Consider the following 19939-nt stretch of genomic DNA (forward strand, 5'->3'; position numbering starts at 1 on the left):
CACTCGGGGTTGCCCCGGGCTGCGAGTGCTCGGTAACTGCTCGGGAAGTGCTGTTCGGGCTCTGCGTGTCCCATAGCGTAGCCCAGGTGCGGACGCGTAAGAGGAGAGCTGAGGGACTGCTGTGAAAGCTTCTTCGGAGCAGAAGAAACCAGTCGCCCGTCTACAGAGTCCCCCACGACCTGGGCAGGCGAGAGGGGAGAGCGATGCGGCCGACCCCTGGTGCCTCGCTTGTACCCGGTGCTGCCGCAACTCCGGAATCCCGGCAGCGGAAACGGGTCTTGTGCTGCTGCCCGGGAACGCGGCACCGCGAGAGCTCCACGAGCTCCGAGTCCCGCAGTCTGCTGCTGCCCGTGGTGCTGATGTCGCTGCTCGAGGAGTCCCAGAAAGGCCGGCTGCGGAACCGGGTAGGGCCTCCGGGAATGCGGAGCAACAGGATTTGAATGCTTAGGAGAGTCTGAGAGGGAGCCTGGAGTCACGGTTACAGATTCCCTGACAGGATCAGCGGGATCCAAAGCAAAGTTTATGGGGATAGGAAAGGTGCCTGCCACATCTGGTTGGGGTTCAAGGCCTGCACTTGTTCCATTAGAATCGCGAACCCGTCTTCTTGTAGCAGCACACAGCACATGGCGGGGACATCTTCAGCCCCAGTCTGACTCCACCATTTGGCACCAAGCCACTCATGCCACTCTCCCCAGTAACTGGTAATTTGTCCATCCAGTGTGCACAAGACTGAGTGAGATGGTGCAGAGCTAAGAAATGATTCATAAGAGGACAGAACAATCTGTGGGGATCAAACACGTGGCTCAAGCAGATCTCAGGGGCCCCTTCCGCACACCACTCTATCCCTCCCCAGGTGTTCATCCCGTTCTCTGTATGTCCCTTCCATGAAAAGCAGAGCATTTCTCCTGATGATAAAGAAATTCTCCAATTTGGGGAACAATGGTAAACCAGATCTCCATGAAGATGAACTTGCTAAGGAAGTTATAGACTGGGATCCTCAGGTATCTTTCACTTCCCACACTGACAAAGGAGATGCTGTTCCTATCAAGATTATGAGATGCACGGGAAAGATAATGACACACAGGACCATGTGTCACCTGGTTGGTCTCTTTAAGCCCAGAAAAAACAATTTGGTCACTGACCTCCTGCTCTCCTTTGTCATGGCTCTACATTTTCTGGTTCACTGTTCTTTTCTTGAAGCTATTTCCCTCAGACACAGTCTCATCATATTTCACCTACTGGTCTCTCTACGTATTCCCTTCCCTACCATTTTCAGCCTTCTCTGACAAACAGCCCTCTGAAAATAAAGGCTACATCAATGCACTCACAAAAGCACAGGGAAAAGAATGATCAAGCACACTCTGGGTACGTGTGCTCTCATCACTCAAGCTAATGCACACACATGGCTGGAGATGCATTGGTTGAGGCCATGGGGAGCTGACTGAGGAGACACTGGGGACCAATCTGGCAGGGCAAGGCTGCAGTGCTCTGAGCAGGATAGGGCTTCAGATGAGCTGCCAGCACAATTTACAGATGTGCAGCGATGGCCCAGTGAGAGGAGCCCAAGGAGGTCATGCAATTTCACCACAATGCAGTGCGATGAAGAAGAGAACTGAAACCCAGCAGTCCAGCCCACCTGCCTTGGAATCCAAACACATGGGATCACTGGAGTATGCTGGGATGGAGGAAAAGAGGAAGTCATGGCACATGTGCATGCAGGGTAATCCCAGACTGCATAGTTTGCCTAAGATGGATCCCCCGCAGCACTTTGAGTTGAGTCCTCTGCCATCACTGACTCAGTCCTGTCCCACAGACAGTAAGGCCTCTCTATGCTGGTACTCAGAAGAAGCCTCCATGATGGAATGGGTGTGGCATGATCCAAGAAATGAACAAGCAGTATTCAAGGAAGCAGTCATACAACTCTTGACATTGTCTGTTTTCCATTCATCACAAGCACATTAGAAACTTTCATGTCCATGAAGACTATGCCTGGGCCTGGGGCAGTGCAGTGTCTACATTAAGGACAGCTTGATTCCTTCACCCTCCAATCAACATCTCTCACCTCTTTCTTCCTAGTAACCACATGAGTCTGAAGCCCTTCTCCCACTTCCTTTTCTGGTATGTTTGTGTTGGGCTTGTCTAATGTGGATTTTTCAATAAGAGTGGCAGATGACTTGTTGCATCTGGCCAGCATTTTCACATCACATCTGGATAAAGTGAAGACAATCTTTTATCCATTTGTTAATTATTATGCAGCCATAAGCATCTTCCTACAAATGAAATTCTGATAGACCAGGCATTGTTTAGCTTGGTGGAGTCTGAGCTAGGTTTATATCAATACTTATAGTTATCGAAAGGAAAGGTATCAAGAGGATGGGACCAAGATTTTTTCAGTAGTGCTCAGTGTGGTAAGAGGCACAAAGTCACACAAAGGAATATCTTCTTTCATATGAGCGTGAAGGAGCAAAGCACTGAAATAAGCTGCCCATAGAGGTTTGTAATCTCCTTGGGAGATACTGAAAACACATCTGAATGAGATCCTGTTCAGGCTGATCTAGGGAATGTGCTTTACTATGGAAGTTGGACTAGATGATGTTCACGTGTCCCTTCCAACCCCTACATTTCTGTGATATTTTGATTCTACCTGCCAGTTAAAATGGCTCATTGTTGTGTTCCTTGGAGCTTCATGGACTGTTCCTCTTATGTTCCTGTGCTCTGCTTTCTCCTCAGCATCTCTCCCACGTACAGCTTCAGCCCTGATCTATGTACCCCTATGACTAGTGCCCAGCATGCCCAGTACCTGCCATGCTGGACTTCTGGACTCATGCTGCTGGTCAAAAGCTGAAATGATGCAGTGCCTAACTCCACTGTCATAACTGTGACCCCTCCTGTGATAGTGGTCCAGTCTGCCCACATCCACAGCTCCTTCATGCAGAACACTAATGTGAGATCCTCCAAATCTGCTGCTGTTGGCAGCATCCTCAGCAGTGATGGAGTCTGCGTCTCTTTTGGGTACAGTGAACTCTCCTGCACTGCCAGGTGCTATTGCAGCAGATGGAATCCTGTTGTGCTAAACCTCAAATGAAAGTCCATGCCTGGTCCCCCAGGAATTTGTAAGGTTTGCTGAACTGAGGACTGAGATCCCGGCCATGCATGTCAGAAAGATCGAGTGTCCAGTGCTCTCTTCAAAAAACAGGGCAGGAAATACTCTCTGAAGACATTGCTACAGCCTCATTTACTTGTCTCCTACTATCTCATTTCTCTTTCCTTTCTACTATTCTTTAAGACCCGCAGGACACAGGAGACTTCCAGGCATTCTGCTGGCTGCTCTCCCTCTATGGGACAGTCAGATAGGATTTTGATGGAACCTCAGCAATAGATTTTTTCAGCTGCCTGCACTGACAGGGTTCTCTCAAAGTGAGATCAAGTGTCTCTTCCTAGTCCTTACAACTGTCTGCTTCCCAATCTTCACCTCCACATGATCCTTTGTTGTTGTAGTCTTGTGTAGCAAAGGAAGAAAGGTAATTTTTGTTGTCAGGGAATAAGGTGAGGACATGAAGGCGGACTTCCATCCTCTGGAGAGATGGAGAGATGTGGATTTGATAGAAGGTGCACTCAGAGGAGAAGCAATGAATTGGATGGTTGCATTTGAGAGGAAGTGTCTACTCTGGCTTCTCTGATAACATGTCCGGTGTCAACCATGACTCTCTTCTACTCACTTTTAACATCCGTTCTGTTTACAATCCATTTTCCCCAAAGATCTCTTTTAGTTAGCCCTACAACGAGTCTGGTCTGACCTACTTTTGGTTTTTCAAACCCCTCTTCGATGCAAAAAGTACAAACAGTCCTGTGATTCCGAGACAGATTTATCTTCTGAACAAAAAATGGAAAAGAAACAGTCTAGTCTTTTGAGAGCTGTAGTTCATTTTTCTGTTCTGAGACAGGTAATGGAACTATCAAAGATCCATGGAACTCCAGAATTAATAGTTTAACTCCCACTGCACTGGATGACATTATGATGTGGAACAATGATAACAAAAGTCATAGAACCATGACAACCCCACTACACTTTATCAGGCTGACTTCACCTGCCTTCTCCAGACCTGATCACCACTAGAGCTGAGACATCGGTCTCACCCATGAAATTCTGCCCTATAAATGTTTGTGCCTTTAATCACAGAACTTCAAAGAAACCTTCTTTAGAAAATGGGCTCATCATAAATCTGGAAATGAAAAGGTAGCACTGAAGGAAATAAAAAACCAGCCCATATAATGAGAAGGGATAGCTTACATTCAATGTTAGTTAGTCATAAAATTATGGTCTGTATCAACCATACCTCTGGACCTGCAGCAATGAAAGACCAATATAAAAGGCAGCCCAGTTCCCAACTCTGCCATCCACTTCTCTTGCCTTCTCCTCACTAGGAACTAGGTAAGTGTGAAGCCTTCTTTCCTCCTCTTGTCTCAACAAAATGTTATCAGACAATTGAGTTCTGTGCTATGGGAGACCATGGAGGAGATGACGTCTGCTCAGAGAATGCTTGGGACACAGCTTACATGGCTTTAGATTGATGCACTCAAAAAGAGTCTCTCACATCCAGACAACTCTTTGTGGGACCCTGGCATAATGCAGAAATGTGACTTTCTTTCTCAGCCTTCTCCTCCATCCTTAGTAGTTGCCCTAGCTCCTTTGTGAGATGCTACCCAGGCTGTTTCTCGCATGCTCTCATGCTCTGCTTTTTTCTGTCCCTCTCTCCTAGGTGTACCGCCAGTCTCAAGACATGTCCTGCTACACCCAGTGTGTGCCATGTCGGCCCTGTGGCCCAACCCCTCTGGCCAGCAGCTGCAATGAGCCCTGTGTCCGGCAGTGCCAGAACTCCACCATCATCGTTGAGCCCTCTCCCGTGGTGGTGACCCTGCCTGGACCCATCCTCAGCTCCTTTCCACAGAACACTGTTGTGGGATCATCCACCTCTGCTGCTGTTGGCAGCATCCTCAGCTCTGAGGGAGTGCCCATCACCTCTGGGGGCTTTGACTTGTCTGGCTTTGGTAGCCGTTACTGTGGCAGAAGATGCAACCCCTGCTAAAGCTGCTGGCCGTACTGCTGGAGAAACTGAACCATGAACATGGTGCTGTATCAAAAAGGAATCTTCATGCCACTGCTTTCAGAATTCCTGACCCGATTCAGCTACCTTAGGAGAAGCTGAGAGGAAAGTGCAATCCTGGGCTTTCTGAAAACATGGCTCATGTCTCTTTTTCTTTGCCTCTACCTAACCCTTTCAGTCCATTTTCTTTTTTCATATATTCTTCCCTCCTCTTCTGCTCCTATGAAGCTCCTTAGAACCATCCCTTCCCTTCCAAAAAGGCTGTCACTAGCCTTACAAGAGGTCAAACACGGGAATGGGTGCATCCTGCACTCTGAAGTCCCTGCCCAGTGTGATCTCATTTTTCTCTAAATATATTCATTAAAGATTTCTGCATCTCATTTGGGCCTTTGATTTTTCTTTCCAGCTTGTAAGGCTTCTAGAGCTATGGCTTTGCTCTTGGTATATATTAGAGGAGTGTTTATTGAAACCACCTTCCTTTGCCAGAAGAATGGGAGGTTGTGGCACGCTGCAGAGGCTGCTGTCTTGTGCACAGTTCCTTGCAGCTGGAGATCTCTCTGCCTATGGCAGAACAATTTCAGCCATTATTTGCAACATTTATACCTATAACTCAGCCCAAAGGTTATTTGTAGGGACAACACAACAACTGCTCTGCTCATATAAAAAGGTTCAGCTGTGTGGGAGGCCATGGGTACAAGCCACTCTGCTGTCTCATAGAAACTAGGTTCTTCTGCTATCGTCAGTGTGGCATCAGGGATAATAGCAGACGTAGTAGAACTGTGAGGACATCTCCGTGGTGTACAACGGAGCCTGTATTGTCATTCGTGCCATCTTGCTCACCTCAAACACAGATGTGTCTGACTGTCAAGAAGACAGGAAGGTGCACTCTAGTCAGGATGGAGTTTGGCGGCCCTGAACGCTGCGCCCCCTGCGGGCCCGGACGGCACTGTACTCCCGTCACGCCCAAAGCGGTTCGTGCCCGGCCGCAGCCCCGGCTCCACTCCCCGTGTGCCCACGGCACAGTAATACACCGCCGCGTCCGCGAGCCGGGGCCGGGCGAGCCACAGGGCGCTGGAGCGACGGTCTTCCGACACCGACAGCCGTCCCGCCTGATCCGGAATCTCCTTGGAGCCTTTAAAAGCACTGACGAGGAATGTGGGGCCTCGGCCCGGGAGCTGACGGTACCAGTGGATGTACTCGCTGGACTGTATATTGGGGTGTGAACAGGTGATGTTGATGCCTGTGCCCTCGCTGGTCTGTGCCGACGGTTCCTGCTGCACCTGAGCTCTGCTCACAGCGACTGCTGAGAAGAAAAGAGGAAAGAAACTGAGAAAATGCATTTTCTCCGGCTGAAATTTCACACTGTAGCAGAGAGATGTACGGGCTGGAAAAGCAACCAACGGTCCAGAAGCGTTCGCGCCACCGGACTCCGCAGGACCCAAAGTCGGACCCCGCCTGCGGCAGCCCCGCGCACCCAAGAGCACAGCGGCCGGACCCGCCAGCCCCGCCCGGCACTACCACAACCCGCTACTCCGCCGCCTGCGCCGCGCTGCCCCTGCCAGCCCTGGCTCTCTGCTCCGCCCCGCGGCACCTCCTCCCCGTCACCGCCCCAACTCCGCCCCGTGGCTAATCGGAACCACCTTGCTGTCATTTGGATGTCCAGCAATTACATCTAAAGACATCCGCTCTAAAACAGATCGTTGATGAAGGATTGCATGGAGTGCAGTTGGCCAGCAGTTCCTTGATTTCCCTTTCTCAGTCTAGCTATGGCTATTGTAGGGGTTGGAAGGGACCTCCAGAGATCATCGAGTCCAACCCCCTGCCAAAGCAGGTTCCCTACACCAGGTCGCACTGCCAGGGGAGAGCTGAGGGCCCCTTCCCCAGAGCTCCGCCTTGCATAGACAAGACTCCTCTCTCCCCGGGGTTGTTGCACGGCCAAGGAAGCTCCCTGCACCAGGGTGTCCTGCACAGCACAGAGGTACAAGGCGCTGTCAGAGAGCTCGACTTCTGCCAGCTGCAGGAGGCTGTATTTCCCGGTGGTGTTCAGCCACGTGGTGAAACGGCTATTGTGCTTGGGGCCTGCTGCTGTGTGATATGTGACCAGTTGTGGGGCCTGGCCTTTCTTCTGCTGGTACCAAAACAAGCCATAAAAGTAGGAGGTCTGGTATGTGCAGGTGGTCTGGAAGGTATTTCTCTTCTCCACTGTGACCTGTCTTTCTTGCTGGGTGACAATGGTCTGCCCCACGGCATCTGGAAGAAGAAAGCAAAGGTGAGCAGCTCTGCAGGGAAGGCTCTGGGCTGCCAACACTGAGTGGACACAAAACAGATTGAGAGAGTGCTCGCTGTCCTTTTTTCTGCAGAAAAGTATTGAGGCCTGGGCAAGGTGGTTCTGGAAGGGGATCTGAGCTTGTAGGTCAGATCAGGTTCTGTGCTCCATTCCTGCTGAGGGCAACAGGGAACAGCCTGTCCTGGCTCTGCAGGTTGAAGGACCCATGGAGCTAGTGGGAAAAGATGCATCTTGCTTCCTCATCCACATCCTCTTGGAGAGCTCCTAAGACCCTTACTGTACACAAAGATGAGCTGAAGTTTGACAAGTGTGATCTCTGGCTATGTTGACATCCAAGAGAACACGGAAAGCCATGGTCAGTATGCATCAGGCAACATCCACTTCATGCTGATGGGATTAAATGTTTAATGCCACTCTTGTGACTTTGACAGGATCTGCTTCTTTCTGCTGGAAAGGCTGAAATGTGGGAATGCGGCAATGGATGCAATCTCTGCGGGTGGCAGGAGGTGGGTCAGAAGAGAAAGGAAGAAAAAGAGAAAAAAGAGAAAAACAAGAGATAGTTCTGTGGTCTCACTATCTTTCCTCATCACTTTTGACAGCAGCAGAATCTTGAGAGGACTGGTGCACAACCATGTTTGTCCATTAATATTTGCCCAAGGTTTGTTGTAACTCAGGAGCTGTTTGCCACGAAGACCCGGTGAGGCTGGTGAGCACTTCCTGGGGAGAAGATGGATGCCTTGATTAGAAGCCAGCACTTACCCAGCAGTTGTCCCAGGAAGGCAGTGAGGACGAGATAGCTGCGGTGCATGCTGAGACCGACCCTTCTGTTTGCTGAGTGAGAAGGAGGCAGAAAACCACCTCCCAGACCAAGATGACAGAGCTGCCGGAAATGAGTCTGCTGGCTCCACAGGCAGGGTGCACACTGCCATTAGCAACACCCACAGGTAACACCACCATTTCTCTTATAATCCTTAAGCACAGAGCCAAGTGTTGTTCCTCCTCTCTGGCTGACAAGCATTGCAGTTCCCCAGTGGAAACATACTTTCATCCACTGGCTTTACAAGGACTCCCACAATCTCACAGCCACATCCAATACCCCTGCCTGGTATGCTTTGGATGTGGTTTTGGTCTCTGACAGCCAGATCTCTACTGCACAGCAGTCTCTGCATCTACTGGCCTAGATCTTGGTGCACTCCCACATGAGAAATAGAGCACAGTTTCAACACTGCACAGACAAGTCAAGAATTAAGAAGACGACAGGATGTGCTGTGGTGGTCAGGCACAGGGCTTATCCCTGAAGGTGTACTGACCGGAAATTTTTGTCCTTCCTCTGCAGTGCATCCTGTTTTTCCTCCCTACAACCCATTTTGTGACGCCTTTGACCTTTCCCTAAACATTCCTTAATATGTGTGAATAGCCCCACAAGTCCCTCAAGAGCATTCCTCATCTTTCTTTTCATTTTGTCACTTGTCACTAACAAAACTCAGTCACTCATTTCTAATCTAACAGCAATCGTTCTCTAATGGCACTCGTTAGGTGCTGAAGAGTTCTTGTCTCCCTCCTTGTCTCCCTTATGCTTACATTTTGGGGTTACTCTATGCATTATCACTGTCCCTTTTAATTGTACTTCCCTTGGAACTGAGAAGGGACTTGATCCACAGCCAGCATGAACCAGCAGACCTCACAACCAACACACCTTACAGTGGCCTCTACTGAATCTACACCTCACCTGCAGGGGCACTAAATCCTGTCACACCATCTGGTGGTTTTAAGGAATAGCCACTGTGGGAACCGCTTGATTGTGTCTGCGACCTCGACATGCCGCACTCAAGGCGTGCAGCTCGAAGGCCTTACTCCGGAGGATGCCGAGCAGTGCGAGGGACATGTTCCATGTCAGCAATGTCAGCAATGTCAGCTCGGGAGGTCCCAGCCGGAGGTGCTGCATCGCCCCCTGCGGGCACGGACGGCACTGTGCCCCCGCCACGCCCAATGCGGTTCGTGCCCGGCCGCAGCCCCAGCTTAGCTTCCCGTGGGTCCACGGCGCAGTAATACACGGCCGCGTCCCCGAATCGGGGCCGGGCGAGCCACAGGGCGCTGGAGCGGCGGTCCGCCGACACCGACAGCCGCCCCATCGGGTCCGGAACTTCCTTGGAGCCTGTAACAGCGCTGACGAGGATTGCGGGTCCTCGGCCCGGGAGCTGTCGATACCAGTGGATGTAATTGGCTTGTATGCTGGGGTGTGAGCAGGTGACGTTGATGCCGGTGCCCTCTCTAGTCTCTACCGAAGGCTCCTGCTGCACCTGGGCTCTGCACGCAGCCAATGCTGAGAATAAAATAAACATCAAGCTCAGGAAATGCCTTCACTAGAAAATCAATGTTATGTAGAGGAGAAAATAAAAGGTTCACGGAGATTAACGTTTTCTGAGTAGATGAAATATCTCACTAACTTGTTGTCTGGGGAAAAAAAAAAAAAAGCTGGGATATTTTTACGGAGGTTCCAAACCAGAAAGAGCAAGGGGTGAGAGCAAAAGTTGTTGCGGGAAGCAGCAGCGTGGGGAGGGATTTTTTAAGGAGCGCAGGGAGAAAGGGCAGACAGGTGGGAACGGTGCACTGAGCTCTCCGGTAACAGCCGGTCTGAATGCAGCCGTCAGGAAAGAAAGGGTCAACATGTCGGAAAGAAACCCCAGCAGCCCCGCGCACCCAGGAGCACTGCGGCCAGCACCGCGGCTCGGCACTGCCGCATCCCGCCGCTCCGCCGCCCGCTCCGCGCTGCACTGCCAGCCCCTGCTCAGCTCGGCACTCGGCGCCTCTTCCGCCGCCGCCAGCTCCGCCCTGGGGCTGCGCCCTGCGCCGGCGTCACTCGCGGTTGCTCCGAGTTGCGAGTGTTGGGCTCCTGTGTGCGGGCAGCGGGTTTTGGGCTCTGCATGTGCTGCAGCGTAGGCCGGGCACTGCGGTGTAGGTGGAGAGCTGAGAAAAGGCTGCGAAAGCCCCTTGGTACAGGAGAAAGCAGCTGCCCGCCTACAGCGTCCCCAGAGAGAAGGGCAGCCGAGAGCTCACACAGTGGCATGGGACGGCTCGAGCAGTGCAACGCTTCTGAGCCTTTGTCGCCCGTCTGTGCCCAAGGAGCTGCGGGAACGGGTCGTGTACTCCGGGTTCCGCAGCTCCTGCTGCCCTTGGTGCTGATGTTGCTGCTCGAGGAGCCCCAGAAAGGCCGGCAGCGTCACCGGGACAGACGGCTGGGAACGTGCAGCAACAGGCTTTGACTTCTGCTTTTTGACCTCTGTTCCGATAGTGAGACGGGGACACTCCTATATATACTATATATATGTATGTGTGTGTATATATGCTTATAAGGCACTTCATCCAGTCACATAGAGCATTAATGGAAATTCAAAGACTACTGGTCCAGCACTCATCCCTCAGAAGCCCCATTATAGATTCCTGTTCCCAGCTGTACTCTGAATAACAGTCACAGCAGTTATAGCCCAGCAGATCATCTAGTTTTTCACCTACATTATTATGCATTAACCCAAGCCATAACTCACCTATTTGATTGTGAGGGGACTATACAACAGGCAGTGAATGTGGTCATGCCAAAATCTAGGCACATAACATTCACTATCCTTGATTTTTTCACCGTCTCCTGAGCAGTGTACAGGATGCACTGATGTTGCTCAGACATTATTTGCCCTCTGCACAAACGCACTGACTGCTGCGGGAAAGGGAAAGGATCCTACACTACTCTGCACTACAGAAACAGGACAGAGCAGGCCTCGTTCACAGCTCTGATGCCATCTGGATTTGCCTGTTCATGTCTTTGTTAGAACCTTTTTTAGCCTTCATAATACTCTGATCTCTGGGACAGAAAAAAAAGAGGCAAAAGAGCCAAGCAGGATTGTCCTGGGAGCACTTTGAGGTGGAATAAGGTCACACCCAGGAGCTGTGCCACTTGCCAGAATGCCTCCAAGTAGTGGAGTTCAGCATGACACCATTTGCCTCTGTTGGACTCTTCCAGCACAAGAGCTGAATCTTCGGCCCAAATGGATTTGTATTGCCCAGAAATACCCGAGTCTCCATTCTAGCCACTCCTAAGTTGCCTTCAGCAAGGAATGAGCATAGCACTAAGCCAGAAATGAAATTGAACAGCATAGGAAAACAACGAGGCCTACATCTGCAATGTTTTGAACAGAGGTGGAGCTTCTCAGAAAATATTACTGCTGTCTTTTCTCCTCAGTGATCTCTGTTAGAACCCCTCAAAGCCAGCCTGAAGTGACCTCCTTTCCCCTCTACACTTCTTGGCCAGGAAATGAGGGCCCCGTGGCAACACTGTTGTAGGAATGAAACTTGTTTCTTCCTGCTGCACCGCACACTTGAAGGCCACTCTTGGAGTGATTTTATTTCCTTCTTCAGACAAACTGAACATATGCTATATCCTTTAGTGTGTCCTTCCCTGCTTCTGTGGAAAAAGAGTGGCTTCTACTAAATCCAGCAACAGTGGCAAAAGATAACTGGACATAGCAGTGGTTCTCTCTGGATGATAAAAACAAGTACAAGTAATGTATTCAAAGGAAAGCTTAAATTTGGCAACTGCCAAACCATTCTTAAGTTTTTTTAATTGAATAATTTCCAAAGGATAGCAAGTGTGCTTTTCTCTCTGTAGGGTGATGTAAATAGATACTGGAATTCCCCTGCATTCCCATGGGCTATGTGCATCTGCAACCAAATGTTTTGCACTTCAGCCAAGCCTCAGCAGTACAGAAGGGCTGCTGCTGGGAGGTCTCTGGTGAGACTGAATATGGAGGATGATGGCAGGGTTGGATTTCAACACTGCTGCATGTAAGGGTGCTGCAATCACAGCACTCTTCAGCACAGTGCCTTTCCTGACCCAATTGTCCCCAAGATGAGAGAATCCACAGGTTCCCTGCGCCTTAACTTTCTTACAGTTTTCCACCTCAAAACCTACAGTCACACCTTCTGCCAGGACACTCCTGTTCCTTTTTTTTTTTTTTTTTTTGTTAAAAAAGCCACAGTGTCCACAGATCATCTCATCACCTGTGAAATGCAGGGAATCAGGGAATCATAGCATACTCTGAGGTAGAGCAAACACACAAAAGTCTGTGACTCCATCACCTTTCTCCACACAGGCTTAAGGAAAGCTAAACCACAATGCTCTTGATTCTGGTCTCATTTGTAACAGCTTGTTTCTCATCTCTTTCAAGAAATCTACTAAAAAATGGGAATTGTGGTATGATGGAAGCACAGGTGGAAAATGCCTTCTGATGAGTAAAAGGAGAGGGAGCAGGGAGAACTATGAAGATAATGCCGATGTCAGAACATATGCAAACATATGCAAAATGCAAAGCATTTAGGAAAATGAGGAAGAGAACAATCAAGTTCCTGTCCCAAAGACCGGGCTACAAACAGACCCAGACCTACAGGCTAAATGGACAATGATATTCCTGGCAGTACACAATATATATACATATATGTAAAGCAAAGAGCAACACTGAGAAGACTAGACATTCTAGATTCCCAGATGACTGTGACTTTCACCTGGAAACACTTATAATTCTCCCATATGACAAAAGAAATCCTCCACTTTTGGGAACAATGTTATACCAGATCTCCATGAAGATGAACTTGCTAAGGAAGATAGAGACTGGGATCCTCAGGTGCCTTTCACTTCCCACACTGACAAAGGAGAAGTCATTCTCATTAAGTTTAGGAGAGGCATGGGAAAGATAATGACAAACAGGACCATGTGCCACCTGGGGTGGTCTGTTAAAGCCCAAAAGAATCAATTTGATCACTGATCTCCTGCTCTCTTTTGTCATGGCTCTACATTTTCTGGTTCACTGCTGTTTTGTTGAAGCCATTGCCCTCAGATGCAGCATCATCACATCCCTCCTACTGGTCTCTCTAGGAATTCCCTTCTCTCCCAATTACTGCATTCTCTGACAAACAGCCCTCTGAAAATAAAGGCTACATCAATGCACTCACTAAAGAGCAAGCACACATAGAAACAAAAGCGCACGCATACTTCAGGTACATGTGTGCACTCATCACTCATGCTTAAGCGCACACATGGATGCAGAGGCATGGGCTGAGGCAATGGGGAGCTGACTGAGGAGACACTGGGGACCTTTCTGGCAGGGCAAAGATGCAGTGCTCTGAGCACAACAGGGCTCCAGATGAGCTGCCAGCACAATTTGCAGATGTGCAGGGATGACTCAGTGAGAGGGGTCCAAAGAGGTAATGCAATTTATCCAGAGGAAAACATGATGAGAAAGAGAATTGAATCCCAGCAATCCAGCTCACGTGCCATAGCATCCAATCACATAAGCCCACTGGAACAAGATGGGATGGAGAAAAAGAGGAAGACACGTCAAATGCATATGCAGGGTAGCCCCAGACAGCATCACTTGACTGAGCTGGATCCATTAGTCCTCTGCCATCACTGATTCAGTCCTGGTCCACAAACACTGAGGTTTCTCAATCCGAGCACTCAGAAGAAATCTCCTTGAGGGAATGTGTGTGGCATAATCCAGGAAATGAACAAGCAGAATTAACGGAAGGAGCCTCACAGCTCATGCCATTGGCTGTTTTCCACTCATCACGAGCACCTTAGAAAATTGTCACTTCCATGTAGGCAACGCCTGGGCCTGGGGCAGTGCAGGGTCTTGTTTGTGGACGGCACTTCAAAGAAACCTTCATTAGAGAGTGGGCACATCATAAATCTGAAAATGAAAAGGTAGCACTGCAGGAAATAAAAAAACAGCCCATATAATGAGAAAGGATAGCTTGCATTCAAGGTTAGCTGGTCAGAAAATTATGGCATGCATCAACTGGACCTCTGGACCTGCAGGGATGAAGGACCATTATAAAAGGCAGCCTAGTTCCATACTTTGCCATGCACCTGTGTTGCCTTCTCCTCATTGGGAACCAGGTAATTGTGAAGCCCTCTCTTCTTCTCTTGCCTGAACAGAAACATTATGAGATAGTTGAGTTTTATGCTATGGGAGACCATGGAGGAGATGACGTCTGCTGAGACAGTGCTTGGGACACAGCTTACATAGCTTTAGACAGATACATACTTGACATAATGAAGCCATCTGACTTTCTCAGCCTTCTCCTCCATCCATAGTAGTTTCCCTGGCTCCTTTCTGAGAGACTACCCAGGCTGTTCCTCATGTACCCTCATGCTTTACTTCCTTCTCTTCCTCTCTCCTAGGCATACCTGCAGTCCTAGGCCATGTCTTGCTACACCCAGTGTGTGCCATGCCGGCCCTGTGGCCCAACTCCTCTGGCCAGCAGCTGCAATGAGCCCTGTGTCAGGCAGTGCCAGAACTCCACCATTGTCATTGAGCCCTCTCCTGTGGTGGTGACCCTGCCCGGACCCATCCTCAGCTCCTTCCCACAGAACACTGTTGTGGGATCCTCCACCTCTGCTGCTGTTGGCAGCATCCTCAGTTCTGAGGGAGTGCCTATCACCTCGGGGGGCTTTGACTTGTCTGGCTTTGGTAGCCGCTACTGTGGCAGAAGGTACCCGCCCTGATTAAGCCACTGGCCATGCTGCTGGAGAAATTCTTCTTGAAATTGCGAACGTGATGCTGTATCAAGAAGGAATTTTCAAGACTGCTTTCAGAGTCCTTGACAGTCCTCAGCTATTCTGGGGAATGCTGGCAGGAAGGGGCAATTCTAGGCTTTCTGAAAACAAGGCTCATGTCTCTTCCAATCCCTTCCACATTATTTTCTTCTTCCTTCTCTCCACCCACGCCCCTCTCCCCCTTTATTTTTTCTCCCTTCTGCTCCTGTGTGCTATGAAGCTCTGTACAAATCCATTTCCTCTATTAAAAATTCATTAAATATTTCTGCATCTCATTTGAGCTTTTGATGTTACTTTCCAAAGTTAATTGCCTTCAGAATTGTTGTGGGAGTACAGCTTGGCTGCAGATGAGTACTAATATCGACCCTTCTCCACCCAAAGAAGAACAGGAGGTTGTGACAGACTGCAGAGACTCGTCTTGAGCATTGTCCCTTGCAGCTGAAGAAGACAGATAGATGTTCTACCACAAGAGGCCCTGAATACTCTCAGTCTCATACTCTCAAAACAGTGCCACTGAGGAGATCACATGAAGGTGTCCGTGACATCAGAACATACACTCAACACTCAAGAAGGTGTGCAGCTGGAAACCGTAACTCCGTGGGATGCCGAGCAGAGCGAGGGACTTGCTCAGCTCGTACGCAGCCGGGAGGGGAGAGGCGAATAAGGCGGGAGGAGTGGCAGCGCCCCCTGCGGGTCCCGACGGCACTGTGCCCCCACCACGCCCAAAGCGGTTCGTGCCCGGCCGCAGCCTCGGCTTGGCTTCCCGTGGGTTCACGGCGCAGTAATACACCGCCGCGTCCGCGATCCGGGGCCGGGAGAGCCACAGGGAGCTGGAGCGGCGGTCTTCCGACACCGACAGCCGCCCCAGCGGGTCCGCCACCTCCTTGGAGCCTTTAAAAGCGCTGACGAGGAATGCGGGGCTTTGACCCGGGAGCTGACGATACCACTGGATGTTGTCTTCGCCCTGTATACTGGGATGTAAGCAGGTGACGCTGATACCGGTGCCCTCGAGTGTCTCTGCAGTAGGCTCCTGCTGCACCTGAGCTCTGCTGACAGCTACTGCTGAGAAGAAAAGAAGATGCAATCTCAGAACATCCATTGCTCCAACCAAAAATATCACATCCCAGAAGCAAAAGCAGCTGAGGAGAAAAGACTGTGAAGGATGCACCAGTGGGGGAAGGGATATCTATAGTCAGGAACGTGGGGAGGAAGGGAGGACGGAGGGATCGGTGGGCTGAATTCGCTGGAAACAACCGGGCTGAATGCAGCCGAGAGAAGGGCAGGAGGTCGGAAAGAAGTGGGGCGGAAAAAGGCGAGCTCGGCCCCGGCCCCAGCGGCGGCAGCCCCGCGTACCCAGGAGTACCGCGGTCAGCCCCGCCCGTACAGCCGCATCCCGCAGCTCTGCTCCGCCCTACTCCTCCCTGTCTCCTCTGGCGTCACTCGAGGTTGCTCCGGGCTGCGAGTGCTGTGCACCCGTGCTCGGGTAGCGGGGTTTGGGCTCTTAGTGTACTGCAGAGGAACCCCTGCACGGCCGAGTAGGAGACGAGCTGAGGGACAGCTGCGAAAGCTCCTGCAATATAGAAGAAACCACCTTCCCGCCTGCAGTGTCCCCTGCGGGAGGGGCAGGAGAGAATACGGACGGGACGGGAATGGTCAGGGAGCGCGAAGTGGCCGAGGCCGGTTACCCCCACTGTGCCAGGCGCCGCCGCAGATCCCGAAACCCGGCAGCGGAAACGGGTCGTGCGCTGCTGCCCGGAAACGCGGCAACCTGAGATCTCCCCGAGCCCCGGGTCCCGCAGGCTGCTGCTGCCCATGGTCCTGATATCGCTGCTCGAGGAGACCGAGAAAGGCCGGCAAAGGCGCCGGGACGGCGGCTGGAAATGTAGAGCATCAGGATTTGAATGCGTAGAAGAGTCTGAGAGGGAGCCTGGAGGCACAGTTACAGATTCCCTGACAGGATCAACCGGATCCAAAACTAAGCCCGCATCACAGAGATATCCACACTATAAAATCTCTTTGAGGGAGGATTCAGACAATCCATCCCTATTCCAGCTGCACGTGCTGAACTTCACATCTCCCTGAGTATTGGCTGTACATCCGGGTGTTAATGGGGATAAAAACTGTGCCTGCCACATCTGGTTGGGGTACAAGACCTGCATGTGTTCCATTAGAGAATTGTGGACCCCTCTTCTAGTAGCAGCACACAGCACATGGCAGGGACATCTTCAGCCCCAGTCTGACTCCACCATTTGGCAACAAGCCACTCATGCCACTCTCCCCAGTGACTGGTAATTTGTCCATCCAGTGTGCACAAGACTGAGTGAGATGGTTTTGCACCTTGAAACATGCAGTCACACCTTCAGCCAGTCCACTCTTCAGCACAATGCCTTTCTTGACCCAGTATTCCTCAAGATAAGAGAATCCACAGGTTCCCTGTGCCTTGACTTTCTTGCTGTTTTCCACCTCAGAACCTGCAGTCACACCTTCAGATAGGCCAGTCCTGGTCCTTTTTATTTTTTGTTGAAAAAACCATAGTGTCCACAGATCATCTCATCACCTGTGAAATGCAGGTTATCAGGGAATCATGGCATACCCTGAGGTAGAATAGGTAAACAGACAAAAGTCTGTGACTCCAACACATTTCTCCACACAGGCTTAAGGAAAGGTAAACCACAGTCGTCTTGAGTCTTGTCTCCTTTGTAACACATTGTCTTGTGTCTATTTCAAGAAATCTACTAAAAAATGTGATCCATGATGTGATGGAAGCTCAAGAGGAGAAGGCCTTCTGGTGAGTGAAAGGAGAGGGAGCAAGGAGAACTATGAATCTGATGCCGTGTCAAAAACAACCATAAGAAGCAGAGCACTTTGGACAATAAGGAAGGAACCATGAAATTCCTCCCCCAAAGGCCAGAATAAGAACACACCCAGTATCACAGGACAAGTGCATGTTGACATTACTGCTGTATTTCAGTATAGTGTGTATGTCGATCAAGGGCAACACTGAGAAAACTAGACATTCAGTGATACTCAGATGACTGCGTTTCACCTGGAAACAGAAGTGTTTCTTCTGTTGACACGGAAATTCTGCACTTTTGGGAACAATGCTATACCAGATCTCAAGAACATGAACTAAGGAAGATATACACTGGGATCCTTTGTTGCCTTTCACTTCCCACAGTGACAAAGGTGAGGCCATTCCCATCAAGATTTGGAGACACATGGAAAAGGAAATGGAAACAAGACCACATGTCAACTGGTGCGGTCTGTTTAAGCCTAGAAGAATCTATTTGGTCACCTATGTCCTGCTGTCCTTTGCCGTAGTTCTAAGATTTGCAGTGTCACTGCTGTTTTGTTGAAGCCATTATCCTGAGACCAAGTGTCACTATATCCCTCCTCCTGGTCTCTCTAGGTATTCCCTTCTCTCCCAGTCGGTGCATCCTCTGACAAACAGCCCTCTGAATATAAGGATTACTTCATCTCAAAAGACCCAGCAGATTCCCATAGAAAATTCTTTCAACCTGAGTCAGGAGATGGGATGACCTTACAGAAGAAGGTGGGTGCTGGGAGATGCTAGGGGGCACCAGGGAAAGACTAGATCTAGGCAGCAGGCACTAATCAGTTAAACACAAACATTGCAGACATCTCTAGATTAGTTCAGACTTTGAGGTATGCAGGCTGTGCCAGCATATGATGCCAGTGCACAGAGGGAACACTGTGGGTGTTGGGGCCTGCTGGACTCGTGCACGGGGTCAGACTAATTCTGCAGAAGCACATATCATGTGTGCATACGCAAAAACACACCCGTGCCTGCACACAAGTGTTACATAAATGTCCTGAAAAAGAAAAAAATAAAAAAAATAAAAAAAAAATTCAAGCAATGCAGGCACAGAAACAGAAGCTCATGCACACTTCAGGTACAAGTGTGCACTCAACACCAATGCAATGCACATGCTCACATGTGGCTGGGTAGGCTCATGCTGAGTAAATGGAAAGCTGACTGAGGAGACGCTGGGGGCCTCTCTGGCAGGGCAAGGCTGCAGTGCTCTGAGCAGGACAGGGCTCCAGATGAGATGACAGCACAATTTGCAGATGTGCAGGGACAGGGCAGTGGGTTGAGGAAGAGAACTGAAACCCAGCAACCATCTACATTGGTATCGAAACTCATGTGACCATTAGATCAAGTTGGGATAGAGAAAAAGAGGATGAAAAGGCAAATGTGCATGCATGGTAGCCCCAGCCAGCATCACTTGCCTGAGCTTGATCCAGATCTCAGCACTTGAGCTGAGTTCTCTTCCATCATTGACTCATTCCTGTCCCAGAAGTACCGGGGCCTCTCAATTTCAGCACTCAGAAGAAGCCTCCATGAGGGAATGGGTGTGGCATACGCCAGGAAATGAACAAGCAGCATTAGGGGAAGCAGCCACACAGCTCATGTCATTGTCTATTTTCCATTCATCACAAGCACCTTAGAAAACTGTCACATCCATAAAGGCTATGCCTGGGCCTGGGGCAGTGCAGGGTCTACATTCTTTAATGTAGCCTGATTCCTTCACCCTCTAATCAACATGTCTCACCTCTTTCTTCTGGGTAGCCACATGAGTCTGAAGCCCTTCTCCCACATGCTTTCTGATCATGACTGGATTGGGCTTGGCTGGGGTGGATTTTCCACTAAGAGAAAGACAGCAGCCCTGTTGCATCTGGCCAGCCATTTTATATAATCACTGGATAAAGTGAAGTGCATCTTTTGCTCCCCTGTGTAGTTTTACAGGATGACAAACAGCTTCCTTTTGATGAAAGGTGCACTTCAAAGAGTCCTTATTAGAGAATGGGCAGGGAAGAACACCTGGAAATGAATAGGAAGCAGCACAGGAAATCAAATCAGAGCCCATATGATGAGAAGGGATGGCTTGTATTCCAGGTTAGCATTTCAGAAAATTAGTG

At 50.0% G+C, this 19939-nt stretch overlaps 1 protein-coding gene, 3 pseudogenes and 1 gene segment (V, D, J or C); 2 read left to right on the forward strand and 3 right to left on the reverse strand.

Annotated features, from left to right (window-relative positions):
* Positions 1–5485, forward strand: LOC107324945 (feather keratin Cos1-1/Cos1-3/Cos2-1-like). Its single transcript, XM_085523735.1, has 2 exons — positions 1–404; positions 4761–5485. The coding sequence occupies exons 1-2, from the start codon at positions 204–206 to the stop codon at positions 5085–5087; spliced, it is 528 nt and encodes a 175-aa protein (XP_085379861.1). The 5' UTR covers positions 1–203; the 3' UTR covers positions 5088–5485.
* Positions 5486–5579: 94 nt separating this feature from the next.
* On the reverse strand, positions 5580–6619 carry LOC146757226 (T cell receptor alpha variable 4 pseudogene; annotated as a pseudogene).
* A 2590-nt stretch (positions 6620–9209) lies between these two features.
* On the reverse strand, positions 9210–10252 carry LOC146757227 (T cell receptor alpha variable 26-2-like). The segment is given in 2 exon segments: positions 9210–9715; positions 10093–10252. Coding segments are annotated over 2 exon segments (516 nt in total).
* Positions 10253–12093: 1841 nt separating this feature from the next.
* On the reverse strand, positions 12094–16877 carry LOC107324969 (T cell receptor alpha variable 4 pseudogene; annotated as a pseudogene). The gene has a single exon (XR_014937131.1). The product of XR_014937131.1 is annotated as a T cell receptor alpha variable 4 pseudogene (transcript).
* On the forward strand, positions 14645–14947 carry LOC107324970 (feather keratin Cos1-1/Cos1-3/Cos2-1 pseudogene; annotated as a pseudogene).
* Positions 16878–19939: the final 3062 nt, after the last annotated feature.

Source organism: Coturnix japonica, chromosome 24, assembly GCF_054131305.1.
Source record: "Coturnix japonica strain WE chromosome 24, WE-NBRP24, whole genome shotgun sequence".
NCBI lineage: Eukaryota > Metazoa > Chordata > Aves > Galliformes > Phasianidae > Coturnix > Coturnix japonica.

What these genes read in the sequence shown, in the direction of transcription:
- LOC107324945 (XM_085523735.1), top strand. Translation starts at nt 204, where the DNA reads ATGCGGCCGACCCCTGGTGCCTCGCTTGTACCCGGTGCTGCCGCAACT. An exon ending in AAGGCCGGCTGCGGAACCGG is followed by an intron (nt 405 to 4,760) that starts GTAGGGCCTCCG and finishes CCTCTCTCCTAG; the next exon opens with GTGTACCGCCAGTCTCAAGA.